Genomic DNA, 13,588 nt, shown 5'->3' with positions numbered 1-13,588 from the left:
TTATAGCATACTCTAGAAGTACTCCAGGTGTGCGCAGAGAATGAAACTGTTTGTTAGGAGTTTAATGAGTTGGGGGTTTCTGTGCATTCCAGTTTACATCCTTTCAACACTACCTGTTTGTTAAAGGCGCACGCCAACCATCGTGTGAACTTTAATGCATATGATAGCTGAGAGGTACAGTTCGGATCACTTTCCTCACACTGATTGGAAGAGCTAGAAGCTGCCTCCTTCCCCCGATTTTGAAGAATGCATATTCTACTACTTTAGTTGGGTCCATTACAGCAAGCTGTTGCGTTAAGATATTTCTAGGATGAAGTGGTGTAGTACCTGTGTATTTGTATTATTGCTGTGTGTGTTATAACTTTCTGTCTTTGGCACTTTCAGGCATGCATTCCTCAACTGCGACAGAGCTGTTTGTTACTGGAGCGCTGCAAACCTCTGGGACATTTCCATCGTCTGCCCTCTCGGCGTATCAGCACCCAAATACATTTAGCTCTAGAAACTTTGCTACAACCCCATCATTGACCCTTCAAGATGGTACATTCAGTGCTACATCAAATGGTCTTCTTTCTCCCCACGACCCTTTGCTTCAAATTAAGACATCACAGACTCCCACTGCTTTGACATTTGAGCGGCTAGGAAGCGCCGTTTTAAGTACCAGCATCCCGCAGTCATCAACATATCGATCTGCCCAGGAATCTGCACCCCATCTTTTGCAGCCTCAGTTCAGCTTGTTGCCTTCTGCCCTAGGAGGGGCGCAGCAAACCCCTCAGCCATACAGTACATCAGTTTTTACTGGCTCCACTGCCTCCATAGAAAGAGCACTTCAGAGGGAATGTAGTGTTATTAAGCACCATCAGAGGCCTTCAAGTACGCAGTCTGTTCAGGCGCAACTCTCTGGTACGCAGCATTCCTTGCCAAACTATTTAACAAGTGCAAGTGGAGCTACATTACAGGATGCGTCGAGACAGTCTGCTCTTTTGTGTGCTCCTCTTGGAGCACTTACTCAGGTGAGCAATGGTGCACCGGTGCAGAAAACCTCTCAAGTGTCAGTGGAACTGTCTCAATCTTACCCATCCGTCATACCATCTCCTGGCTACCCTCCATCTTCTACAAAAACAAAAAACTGCCCTACAAAGGCGCCTCCAAGGTCTTCAAAGACCCCCAAGTCTCAGAGTGTGGTTTCGCCTGGGCAGTCTCAAAGTTACACCAAGTCTTCACAGAACCAGAGTTCTGTCATTTCAAGCCAAGCACAAGCTTACTCCACAGCACAGCTACCTAGTCTTCTGCCAGTAAGCCAGTCCCCCAGTTATGTTTCAACACAGTCACCAAACTTGCCATCTGCCAGTCAATCACAGGTCTTCTCTGCAATCAAAACTGAGAAGCTGCCTCCACTTTACAAACCACTCCCTGCATTTTCTAGCCAATCACAAACCATAACCTCTGGCAGCCAGACACTAAGTTTCTCATCTGATCAGACACTTGCTCTGCCTTCAGTTTCAAGTGCGAACTACACTGATCAAACAAGAGATATGTCTTCAACTAACCAATCACAAAGTTATTCTTCCAGTAACACTCAGGGTTTAACTCCTGTTAGTCAATCGCAAGTTAGCTATTCATCTCAATCACAGGTGATGTCACCTGTAAGTCCTTCAGACAGTTACCCTTCAGGACAAAACCTACCCCTGGCTTCACCATCGCTTCCATTTACTGCTTCCTCACGTGGACAAAGTTTGTCTACTTCAAGTCCAACTCAAAACTACATTTCTATGCATTCATCACAGAATACCCAGGATTCAAATTCACCACAGTCTCAGAAGTTTTTGCCAACTGTTCAGTCATCCTCTTTTTCATCGCAAACCCATTCACAGACGTTACAGAACAGCAGGACCTCGACGGACTCCAAATCCTACGCGAAGAGAAAATCTGAAACCAATTTGTATGGATCTGTGAAACAAGAAGATAAATTTCAGATGCAGGACTTGCAGGCATTACAACAGACTGCTCTTGAATCCTCTACACAAGGACTCGGTGAAGGCGAAATAAATACACAAGAGACTGCCTACAGTGTTTCGAAGGCCGATGACCGATATTCTCAAAGTGTTATTAAAAGCAATTCTCGTCTGGAAGACCAGGTTCTTGGACTGCAAGGGTCTAAAAAAGATGACCGAATGATCAGTCCAGCGAGTCATATGTCCCAACATGTGAGTCATATGAATAACTCAGTCAGCCATGATCCCAAAAAGGCATCAGAGATGATTCAGTCCTCACAAGTAAGCGCTAAAGACCTAAGTCCGCATACAATGTTACACAAGGTGCATGACGCAAAGATGCAGGAGCAGCCAAGCACATCTCCTCAGATGCAAGCTGCGTTAAGGCATTCTCAGCATCTCCAGTTGCCGGGAGCACAGGTACTTCTAGATTCTGGATGCGATCTGCAGATGTTTCAGCAGTCTATCTTACAGGCAAACTTGGGACAAGCAAAGGCATCTGCATCCATGCAAAGAATTCAAAGTCCTCAACAGGTTTCACACCAATTTCTGCAGGTGGATGGACATATCATCCAGAGCAACGGAGGGCAGACTCCACAACCACTCCACTCTCAAGGGTCAGAAGTTGTAAAAATGGACACGTCCGATGGGAAACATTTGCAAGCACATTTGCAAGCTAAAGATAATTTCAACCAGAGAAGTCGGCTTGATTCAAAGAATCAGTTTGATTCTCTAAACCCAATGTGTTTCTCAGAGTCTATGTTGCTCAGTGATGAAAGGAACTTTTTGTCTCACGTTGATGACATATTAGCAGCCACAGCTGCTCAAGAGTTTGCCAAGTCTTCTGCCGAGGAGAATATTTCTATCAAAAACGAGGATGAAAAATCACGTTTTCAGTCTTTAAGGCACATGTCTCCAAACTTTTCAACAGGAAAGCAGCAAAATCTCAATAACCTTTCTTTAAATGGTGGCCAAACAGCAATAAATCTTTCTGCAGTTTCCGAAAACCAGTCTAAAAATGTAAATATGGATCCATCACATATTCAACCTCTAGAGCAGGACTTGCCGGGTGGAATGGGTTCTCCAGTGATGGGGACCAGTCAAGAAGATCATGAGAAGAATGCTGAGATAATTAAGAAGCATTCTAATGTTAATCAAGAGTCTAAAGATGGCAATGATGTTCCTGACGAAGGAAGGGATGCAGAATTCTTGTCCGGTACCAAGAATCTTGGGGAAGAAAATGCTGCATCTGAAGGAGATTTTATCATGGGATCTGATGAAAATACATCCGTTGGTCAGACACAAAGCCAGCATATGTCAAAGACCGATGCTCATGTAAGTGGTAGTTCTAGCAGCCAAGTGGAAGAGGACTGCCAAGATCCAACACAAGACAATCTTCAAAAAATGAAAGCAAAAGAGAAAATGGCAATGAAACAGTGCGCAGAAGATGAAAACTCTAATCTGAAGCCAACAAAACGTAACCCGCAAATGAAGCGGCCCATTAGCAAAGCTCCCGAAACAAGTATGCAATATTCCTCTCATGTTTCGGAAGGTTATTACGATACGTACCAACACCAGGAGAGGATGCGACAGAAAATAAAGGAAGTCGAGGAGAAACAGCCTGAAGTAAAGACTGGCTTTATTGCATCTTTCTTAGACTTCCTGAAAACTGGACCAAAGCAGCAGTTTTCAGCTCCTCCTGTCCGTGTGCCCAACAGAATTAGAAGACCCTGTACCCCAGTAATAAGGCCACCCTGTACTAGTCCACTTTCTCAACCGCAGTCAGTGACGGGTACCCCGGGTTCTGAGGTCAGTGGCACAATCTCCCCCAAAAAGCCAGAGGAAGAGCTTAAGAAGAACCTGGAGGCATTGCCATCCTTTTCATCTGATGATGATGATTCTGTGGGTGGTAATCATGATCTCCAGAAGAGTATTACTACAGCACTCTGCGCATTGGACGAGAATCCTGATCGGAAGAACAAAGTGGGTGAGTTTCTGCCTTTCTTGCTGTGTGAACTCTTGATAGGTATGCTGGATGATGCAGGCATTCGTGCATGCTCTTCTGTGGGCTCTATTCTCTAAAAGAAGAGTTTGGATAAGAGTTGACGTTATAATGCATAAGTTAAATCGATGATATATCTTCAAAGTCTCCATACATTGAATGCTAAATTATGCGGGGCCAGGTTGCCGGAGAAGTGTTGAGCCTTCATAATAAATTTGGTAAGGGAGTTCAAGCCACTACCTACAAATTCTGCTGTCAGCTCTCCGTTTAGAGAATAAATCCCAATGTGTTTTGGCTCTGTGTACTCTGTGTGTGCTCTCATAGACTGCTTTAAAAAATAATTTTGCTCTATTGTTGCAAAATGTGGTCTTTCAGCTGTTTCTGCTTCTAATATGTTAGGCTGCGCCCCCTTATACAAAACGTTTTATTTTTTCTATCAAACTTATCCAGACGCTGAAAAGTCAGGAGCTCCAGTAAAGCAGGAGTCGGCTCCAGCATCTTCCCCAAGAAATGCCGCAGACAAATCACAAACGTCCAATTCCATAAAACCCGGCCAGTCTGATGGCGCGCAGCATGAGCAGCTGGCCAAAGCGCAGGAGACGGTCGCACTCGAAGGCTGCACAGAGGATGAAAATGAAGAAAGCAGCGGAGAAGGAATCTACCGAGAGCGGGATGAATTTGTGGTGAAGATAGAAGACATAGAAATGCTCAAGGTAAAAATTTAACGTGTATATAAAATAAGCCATGGCAAAAACTGATACAAGTGAAGTGTGAAATGTCTACAATAGTTTTGCATTGTTAAAGGAATGACTTAACAATGTTATTAGTTTTGGCAAAGTCCCACCTTTGTCAGAATCTGCCACCTTGGCCAGTGTGCCAACTTCACAGATGCCTGGTGTGATATCATAGATCATAACCTTGTTCAGGTAGGTTATATATAACCACAATGGCTTTCCGTATCACCCAAATTCTGCCTGTTCAGCAGGTAGGACAGGTGGCATTCAGTAGAAATATATATAAATATTTATATACCCTAATAAGGGCTTGTGAGATGCCTTCACCATACTAAGCACTGAATTGTATGATACGGCACTTCATGATGTTGGCATTAGTTCCGTAATGAGATAAAAATCACAATCCTCTAATTACTGTCTTCCAAATGTTTTGAATTCGGTTTCGCTGGGCTACTTGTGTGGTCTTAAGTTTATCCCACCCTCCCCTTTAAGCACATACATATGGTTGTAAATGCATGTGGTATGACTGTAATGGGTCACGGTAAAGAAAAAAAAAAATTGAAGAAAGCTGCTTCAAAATATCTGTCTTGGAATGTATTAAGTATTTGTAAGTGTGATTTGCACCCTTCCATTTGGCAATAGTCATCATAGCGCCTTTTAAAAATAGCTTAAGCCATTAAAACGCGTGCTTTCAATGGCTTAATGATGATGTTTCACATTGCAATTTATTTTTCCTGACTTGTTACTTTTCTAAGAAAGGAATTATTCCATATTATGCATTAGAGCAGAATCAGAGGGATCAGCTAAATTTCTGAGCTTTGCTGCTGATGTGAAGGGAAAAAAAGGCAGATCTGCTTAACTGTTCAACTCTTACGCAGGAAGCACTATGTACTGGAAAAGAACCCCCGGCTATTTGGAAGGTCCAAAAGGCATTGCTCCAGAAATTTATCCCTGAAATTCGAGAAGGACAACGGTCTTTTGCTGCTACCAACAGTGTAAGTAAATAAGCAATATGATTAAATAGATCCAACTCCCATTCTAGTAGCAAGAAGGTATGGTTGAGTTTGTTTTAGAGTCATACTTTATAGCTCTAATGGAATATAGTCATATAGTCATGCCGTTTCTCTTTTTGTTCTTGTATGACACGTCATACCATAGGCTGCTTTATGTTCAAAAAGATGCTGCTGTCCAGATGCTCTTGGTTTTAGCTCACCAACTTCAAGGCGCTTTATAAAGTGCCGATCCTAGTGAAAGTTTCCAAACCGAGCTGGTTCTGCGTAATAGATCTCTAAATCGATAAGTGTGAAGAATTCTGCGTTATCTAGAGCCAACTTGAAATTAGCTGGTGAATTAAACCTACAGTCTTCCTGCCAAATCCTGAGTTGGCGATTAAACCCATTACAGCGTGTGAGTGTCATAAATGATGGTGAAAAGTTATGAGTAACGAACGGGAAGATCCCTTTATTAATTTTTTTTCCCCCGCTTGCTGTTTTTTTTTTCGTAGTACCTTGGGTATTTTGGAGACGCAAAAACAAAGTATAAACGCGTTTACGTGAAGTTTGTTGAGAATGCAAACAAAAAGGAGTATGTAAGGGTTTGTTCTCGAAAACCGAAGAGCAAAGCCACCACGACCGCAAGGTAACGGGGAATGTGGATCGTTGTATAGATGAACGGAGATGATGACTGTCAAGCGAGGCAGTCTGGGTCGTCTGTTACTGTAGCATAAGACACGTTAACCGCGTGTTGCCATTCACAGGTCCTCACATGCCAAGGTCAGCGGGAACAGCAAGGCATCGGAAACTCCTCCGCAGAAAAGCGCACCTCCCAAAGCCGTGTCTGTAAAACCCAAAGCCAAACAGCCCAAGACGAAGGCTGAACCTCCACCAAAAAAAAGGAAGCAGTGGAAAGAGGAGTTCTCTTCTTCTCAATCCGATTCTTCTCCAGACATGCAGAGCGACGAGGAAGGTGAGTTTAGGAGTATACATCCCTCGTTGAGTGCATTTCACATATGAAAGGGTGATATTCCCTCTCTTATGTTATGAATATGTTAAGTAAATATAAACCTTACCAAATTTGTTGTGTCATTATGTCTGCTGAAGATTTAATCATATAAAAACACAAACCTTTAGGAAGCATTTTTAGTTTCCAGGCAGCGCCTGCTTTTTTGTCACATGACAAGTGTTTTTGGAAGAATTATGAATGAGACAATATTTTACATGGTTAGAGAATGAGTTCTGGGAATGCTAAATTTAGTGCCCCTTTTACGTTACCGCTGCTTCAAAATCAGTTTGTGTTACATGAAAATAAGCTTTCTGGAACATTATATTAATAGCTACTGGTTTGTGTTGTGCCATTGTGTTTTGTAACACTGTTGAGAGTCCTGACTAGAATTGCTTTGTAGAAAATAACAGTTCTTTCTGCCATTTTTGTCAGAGTTTGAGCCTCCGCCTCCCCCAGTTGTCACTCGCTTTTTGAACACAAGAGCCATGAAAGAAACCTTCAAAGGATACGTGGAGCTACTCGTTAGCCTTGCTTTGGACGGCGATACGATGCAAGTCTTGGAAAAGGAAAATGGTACGTCTTGCCCATGTCTCTGTAACCCAATACGTTTGATGTACAGTTTCAGCTTTGCGTGGACATCGGTGCGTTTACTGCATGCTAATTTGTACATGTATTTTAGATTTTTGGGGTTAAAAATACTAGTTATGAGTGTCATTTAACCTTTCTGCAATATGCATCCTGCACATCTTCAGAACTTCCATCGTAGTCACTGGCAGTAGCACCAGCCAATCACAGGTGTCTCAGAACGCTGAGGTTCTGTTAACATGGATGTGATTGGCTAGTGCTTTAGTGACTTCAATGGAAGGGCTAGAACTTTGCAATAATTTACATATTAATGCTTCCTGGTTTCAGTAGCTGGGGTTGGAGCTTTACGAACTTCTATAATTTGTCTTTTGGTTGCATTTTCACTAAACTATATATATATATGGCCTTTTAGGTCCTTTCACGTAATATTTAGAGGTTACCCATTTGGCTATAATCGATTGGAATAAAAATCCTGAAATGTATTGCACTTTATCAATTTATATTTAATAATTGGCGTTGCCTTGGAACAAACATTAATTTTTATATCTCGACAAACTTCTGTGGGTGGCGTTACTGAAAAGCTACTTGCCTTTTATCTAAAAGAATAAAAATAAATCAAAAGGGGCTTATAGATTCAAATATGGATATTCTGATATGTGTGTAATATAAAGTTGGTTTGAATAGAATAATTATGTACACAACACCAGGTCTGGTAGCTTAGCCACACATTGGCAGTTATGCTGGGCAACATAATCATATCTTGGCTTTTTTCCCCCCCAGATGATGTTCTTCTGCCGCATATGAGAAAAATCGAAGGCATGTTAAATGAGAACAGGAGAAGGCTACTAGCGAAATTACAGCTAGATCAGCCGCTGAAGGTATAAACATCAACCGTGAAATGCACTACTGGCCGTTAAGTAATAAAGGCATACAGGAATTATAGAAAAGCAGAGCATGTGTTACATTTATGTTTAACAACGAGAAATAAATGGAGCTAAGACTCTTTTAGACTGAGCAAGGGAGACACACAGCCCAGAGAGGCGAGAGGATCTGATCAATAACAAACCAGAGCCAGGAATCACATTAGTTTGCATAGACTGAATCCGTTTGACGTCTCTGTGAGGAGCTCTCAGTGTTAGTCTGGGAAGCTGGTCAGATTGATCTGGGGGCAGCAAAGGATTCCCCAAGGAAAGCAAAAAAGGAAGCCGATTCTGGATATCCTTTAAGACTGGCCAGACTTTGCATCAAATGGCCAGACAGAACGTGGCTTTATCATCAGAATTCTTTTGGGTATTCCATGCTAGGCCCTCTTAGAAAAAATACTGTTAAAAAAGTTAAGTTTAACCATACATGGTGAGCTTCCTTGTACTGCCCAAATAATGACATGCCCCGGAAGAGCTTAGTATTTTGCGGCACTCCCTCTCTCACAGCATTGCCACACTAGAACCCCCCCAGACAGTCATATACGTAGAGCACCAGGCCACTTTTTGTCTCTCTTTATTCCTGGGGCTGCTCTGCATATGCGGCAGTGAAGAAAAGTTACAAAGTCCCTGTTACTGCAGGTTTCTAACCGTTATTTTTAATCTTTTTTTTTTTTTTTTTTTTCTGTAGCATGCCTTGGAAAACTATCCCGATATTACGACAATTAATCGTGACACGAAAGGCAAATCAGGAGGCTCCTCTGTGTGTAAGATCAAAACAAGCGGGAAGTGGTATAACAAGAAAACATTGCGGCCAGCAAAAACAGCAGCAAAACAGTCGCAGGTATGTACTCTCGGGGGTACCGTGATGTCCTGAACCGTTACCGTAAGCCCAATGAACTCATCCGTTTCAGTCATTTGCATAAAGTAGCCTATTAGCAGCAGTTACTGTTTCTCATCTCTGGTGCATTGGATAGTTGCTAGCTTAATCTTAGGGACTAAGATAACAGAACACCGCTTGCTACCTGTTAAACGGTTTTCATTATAGCTATTATAAACCAGCAACTGCGAGGTGATAGAGACCTGTAATTGGTGTCACTGGCACCATGTTATGCTAAAATTTGTCTAAAAGGGTTCACTGTGTGAATAAACTAGGCTGATGCCTGGCAATCTTAAAAAAAAAAAAATAAATAAAATAATCAGATTTGACCAATTTTGTGTAAATGTATTTTTTACAGGAATTCACTGTAGATCCTGAGAAGTCACAGTTGTGTTCTCTATACCACGCACTCCATCATTACAAGTACCACATATATCTTGTATGCAAAGACGAGGTATGTATGCGCCGTAGGATTTGTATTCCAAACAATTATTTTCCCGTGTAGCCTGTGTTCGGCCTTTTTTGTCTGGATGACACACGTGAGGTTACGCTCTTACAGAGGAACCGTCCGTCACGGCTTTTAGCGCGACTACATTTTATTTAACCTGTGTTTATAGTTTGTCTTCTCCATTGGTTCCAGGTTACCTCTGTTCAGAAAACAAACAGAGATTTGAAGCAAGAGGAGCTGATCAATCACTGTCTGAAAAACATGAAGTGGGTGGAGGACCTCTTTGAGAAGTTTGGCGAACTTTTGAGTCGTGTGCAACAGACATGTTCTTAAGTTGCAGTCCCCCCCCCCCGACAGTGCTAACATACTGGAAGAAGAAATAAAAACTCTTGGATCACATAGATCACGCCAGGCTCTCGCCAGTAGACTAGTGAAATTACTGTTTCGTGCCCTGCATCCATGGAAGCCGCATTGGCGAAGAACTATCGGCCCAATAATGCCGGGGCAGCAAGCACGTTTTTATCCTGGCTTTTTTTTTTTTTTTTTTTCCTATGACTTTTTCTTTTTCTTCTATTTTGTAAACTATTTGGGTAATTTTTATTTTAAAGGAACCCTGATTTTTTCTTTTTCTGCAAAATGATACAGCATGCACTAAAAAAAAAAAAAGATATAGAATAAATTTCTTTATTATCTATAGCGATAACACTTTAAGATGCTTTACTACATTTTTGTTTTTGTTTACCCGCCGCTATAAATAAAAACCCACACCCCTGAAAGGTTTAAGGTGGAGGTACACAAACAATATTTGCATTTATCCTTTTCTGACCACCGCATTAAAAAGGGTGTTGTACATTTTGTAAAACAGAGTTGGCGGGACGTCACATATGATAACCACCATGATTTAAAAAAAGTTGGGAAAAAAAAATAATAAAAAAAAATAAATATTACAAACTTATGCTTTATGGACACCTTTTACATTTTATTGTTCAGGAGACTGGACATGGAGCTGGTGCAATCCTATGACTGCTTTTTGTGTCAAAATATATTATAATGGAGACAAAAATATGACCTTAACTATTTTCCCTGTTTTGAAGAAAACTATTTTCATTTATACTGTTTTGTTTTTGTTTTTTTTTTCCTTTTAAAAAAAATCAATTGTACATTTTATCTCACTAATAGTTGTATTTTTCACAGAGGAAATATTGTGGTTCAAATTTGTTTCATGGATCTTTGTAATACACTTCCCATGGCTTTCAGCAAATCCTATTCATTTATGTTGATTTCATATTGTACTTCCCTTCGATGTTCGATACAGTAACGGCCTGCAGATGTATAGCAGGCTTACTTTAGCTTTTACATGTAGCTGTTAGGCATTGCGACCGTTTTCTGATCCTTGGAAATAAATTCCTTACTAAACTTGCACTTGACGAACGGAGCTTTGATCAGCGAACCATTGTTTATTTCTCAGTGCTAATTTTTCAGTTATTAGGTCCAAAGCCATACATAACTTTAAGAACATTAGCTAAGCTTTTTCTCTGCATTGTAAAGGAAATAATGCGAAATGAAGAAAGTGATCATTTCATTTTTTTTCTGGCAGAAACACTGTAACCGTATCTCTCCGATCTCCTGATGTCAGAGATTTAATGAATTAATCGGGTTCATCAGAAAGGGATGTTTGTAAAAGCAATACACAAGTGCTTAGAAAGTAACTTCCCGATCTGTGCTCTTGTGGATTCAGCCAAAGAGCTTATAATACATTTACGGTTCTGTGTACTAAATGTGTATAATGGTCTTTACAGATTAAAATGATGTATATCTCACCTACATTTGGTATATCATGGGGCAATGTAATTAACTTATTTTCTTAAGATCTGGATGATTATTCCTCCTCATTTCTTATATTTCACCTGTTGATTGATGATTATTGGTTTGGGTCGCCTTTGTAAATTATTTTACGTTTTGGGCACAATATACATTCATTTATACCTTTCTATTTACTGTTTTCTGCACCTGTTCTTGAAAAAAATAAAAAAATCAGGGGATTAAATTTGGATTATGACATCATCTCAGCAGAGAAGTGCAGATATTTTACTATTAAGGCTACATTGCTGTGAGTGAAAACATGTTAACACAAAATAAGTTGGGTTTTTTTTCTCATTTTATGTCGCCTTTATTTCTAATTTAGCTTCATGTGATCTGTGCAATAGAGGGCTTTTATCATTTTACCCCCGCCATAAGCATACAGAGGAGTTAAAGCCTCTTATATCTGCCCGATTCATTGTGATAAGTGCTGTAGAAGGTGGAAGTCATCCCAAAAATGTAGCTGGCAGGTCACATCTGATTCCAAATTCTAGTTGAAGCCATAAACCTATCTTGCTTGAAGGGTCTTCACCTCAACTATTCCGTATCTGATGAGTGTGGGTTCTGCGACCAACAGTTTTCCCGAAAGCATTGAGTACAGTAATTCAAACATCAGCATCACACGAGCGGTATAACATTTGTTGTCCTGATGATGACGACATAGCGATAGTCTAAAACCCAAGTTTAGGAACTTCTTACCGGTTTACAAAGGCCTTTATTTGCCCCCCCCCCCCCCCATTTATCTTGGTTTCTTCAACATGCAAGACCAAATATGTTTGGTTCCTAGTGGAATCTTGTTGCGGTTCCCTTTAAGTGTGTTTTACGTCTTTGGAACATATTACGCGCTATCTTCAGTATTACTACTTCACACCAATCAGTAGTTTCATGGGACGTATTTGGCTGCATATTTGTAAGCCTTCTCCAATGCATACGATTATTTTATTCAAACCATAACTATTCATTTGCTAAAACTATTGGAGATGGGATCCAAGTAAATCATGCAAAGACAACGCTCCAACATTTTCTTTTATTGCATTAGGAGGACGGGTCTTTCCTGCTGACTCCTAATCTTTTGGTTATGCGAAGTTCCTTTTCCCGGTGGTCTAAACTGCTTGGGGGGGGGGGGGATCTTTTTTGGCTGAACTTTAAGAATTACTCTAGATAAATCAAATTTAAATTTTTTGAAGGGTTTTATTTTTTTATAATCTATTGTCTATATGCATTGTAAAAGTAAGGCTTGAAATCCCATTCTTGAAGATTTTGTCTCTAGAATTCACGAACAGCAATAAATCCTCTGGTGGATGATGTGAAGTCTTAATTTCTTTTGCAGATCAACAGATATCACTGTGATATCTTGACACAAAATAAAGAAAAACCAAAACGTTAATTAGAATTGGGATCCCATAATTGGAGATTTTTTATGTTTCCTTACCAAAAACGGGTAGATGATTGGCTATTCTGACTGTTCTAAAATGTTTCTTCCTCCATTAAAGAGAGTTCGAGGTCCTACTGCTGTGGGAATTCTCTATAGGCCACATTGAAGAGTTACATAGTTAATTAGGTTGAAAAAGAAAAAAAAAAAAGATCTAGTCCATCAAGTTCCACAAACCCATACTCAATCTAGAAGAAGGCAAATAAAACCAACTGAGACAGTAATGTCATCTAAATGGGGGAAAAAAATCCTTAACTCCAAGGCAGCCAGATTACCTTCTCTACTTTTACACGTGATAACTCTGTATGCGTTTCGTATCAAGACAAAAATCCAAAATTTTTTTGATTATATTGGTTGAATTGGCCAAAACGACTTCAGATGGCAGTCTAGTCCACAATTTGACCGCCTTAACAATAAAGAAACCTTTATATAATGTTTGAGTAATCTTTGATCTGGGATAATTGGGACATACTTGGCATGTTCAAATCAATTTTAAAATGTAATGTTCTGATTGTCTCACGCTGATCCTGTGAGTCCCCAGACCTTTGGAAGAACCTAATTTATTCATCGCAATTATTTTGATTTAAAATGTGTTCTCTTTGAGTGCCATAAGTTGCCCTTCTCATCCCTTTTGAGTTATCCATATCAAATGTATGCAATTGTAAATAAAACCGTTTTGTATTATTATTTGCTGTTTCGGAACATATTAAAATGGGCTTTTTATTCAAATTATTG

General features: G+C 40.3%; 1 protein-coding gene across 2 annotated transcripts in view; it reads left to right on the top strand.

Moving 5' to 3' along the window:
* LOC149276962 (glutamine and serine-rich protein 1-like) overlaps positions 1–9,894 on the top strand; it is a 28,665-nt gene extending 18,771 nt beyond the window's left edge. The window contains exons 4-14 of one of the 2 annotated variants that reach the window (XM_089503224.1): positions 385–3,974; positions 4,077–4,092; positions 4,444–4,706; positions 5,606–5,722; positions 6,232–6,365; positions 6,484–6,692; positions 7,161–7,301; positions 8,094–8,191; positions 8,925–9,077; positions 9,472–9,567; positions 9,754–9,894. In XM_089503224.1, the coding sequence (XP_089359350.1) occupies positions 385–3,974; positions 4,077–4,092; positions 4,444–4,706; positions 5,606–5,722; positions 6,232–6,365; positions 6,484–6,692; positions 7,161–7,301; positions 8,094–8,191; positions 8,925–9,077; positions 9,472–9,567; positions 9,754–9,894 (4,958 nt within the window). Of the gene's footprint in view, positions 1–384; positions 3,979–4,076; positions 4,093–4,443; positions 4,707–5,605; positions 5,723–6,231; positions 6,366–6,483; positions 6,705–7,160; positions 7,302–8,093; positions 8,192–8,924; positions 9,078–9,471; positions 9,568–9,753 lie in introns of both variants that reach the window. The other variant, XM_089503225.1, reaches the window with a different exon arrangement.
* The last annotated feature ends 3,694 nt before the right edge of the window (positions 9,895–13,588 follow it).

Source organism: Sceloporus occidentalis, unplaced genomic scaffold (genome assembly GCF_023333645.1).
Source record: "Sceloporus occidentalis isolate IW3139 unplaced genomic scaffold, rSceOcc1.0.p SCAF_223, whole genome shotgun sequence".
NCBI classification, from domain to species: domain Eukaryota; kingdom Metazoa; phylum Chordata; class Lepidosauria; order Squamata; family Phrynosomatidae; genus Sceloporus; species Sceloporus occidentalis.
This window is presented reverse-complemented; position numbering and strand designations above follow the sequence as displayed.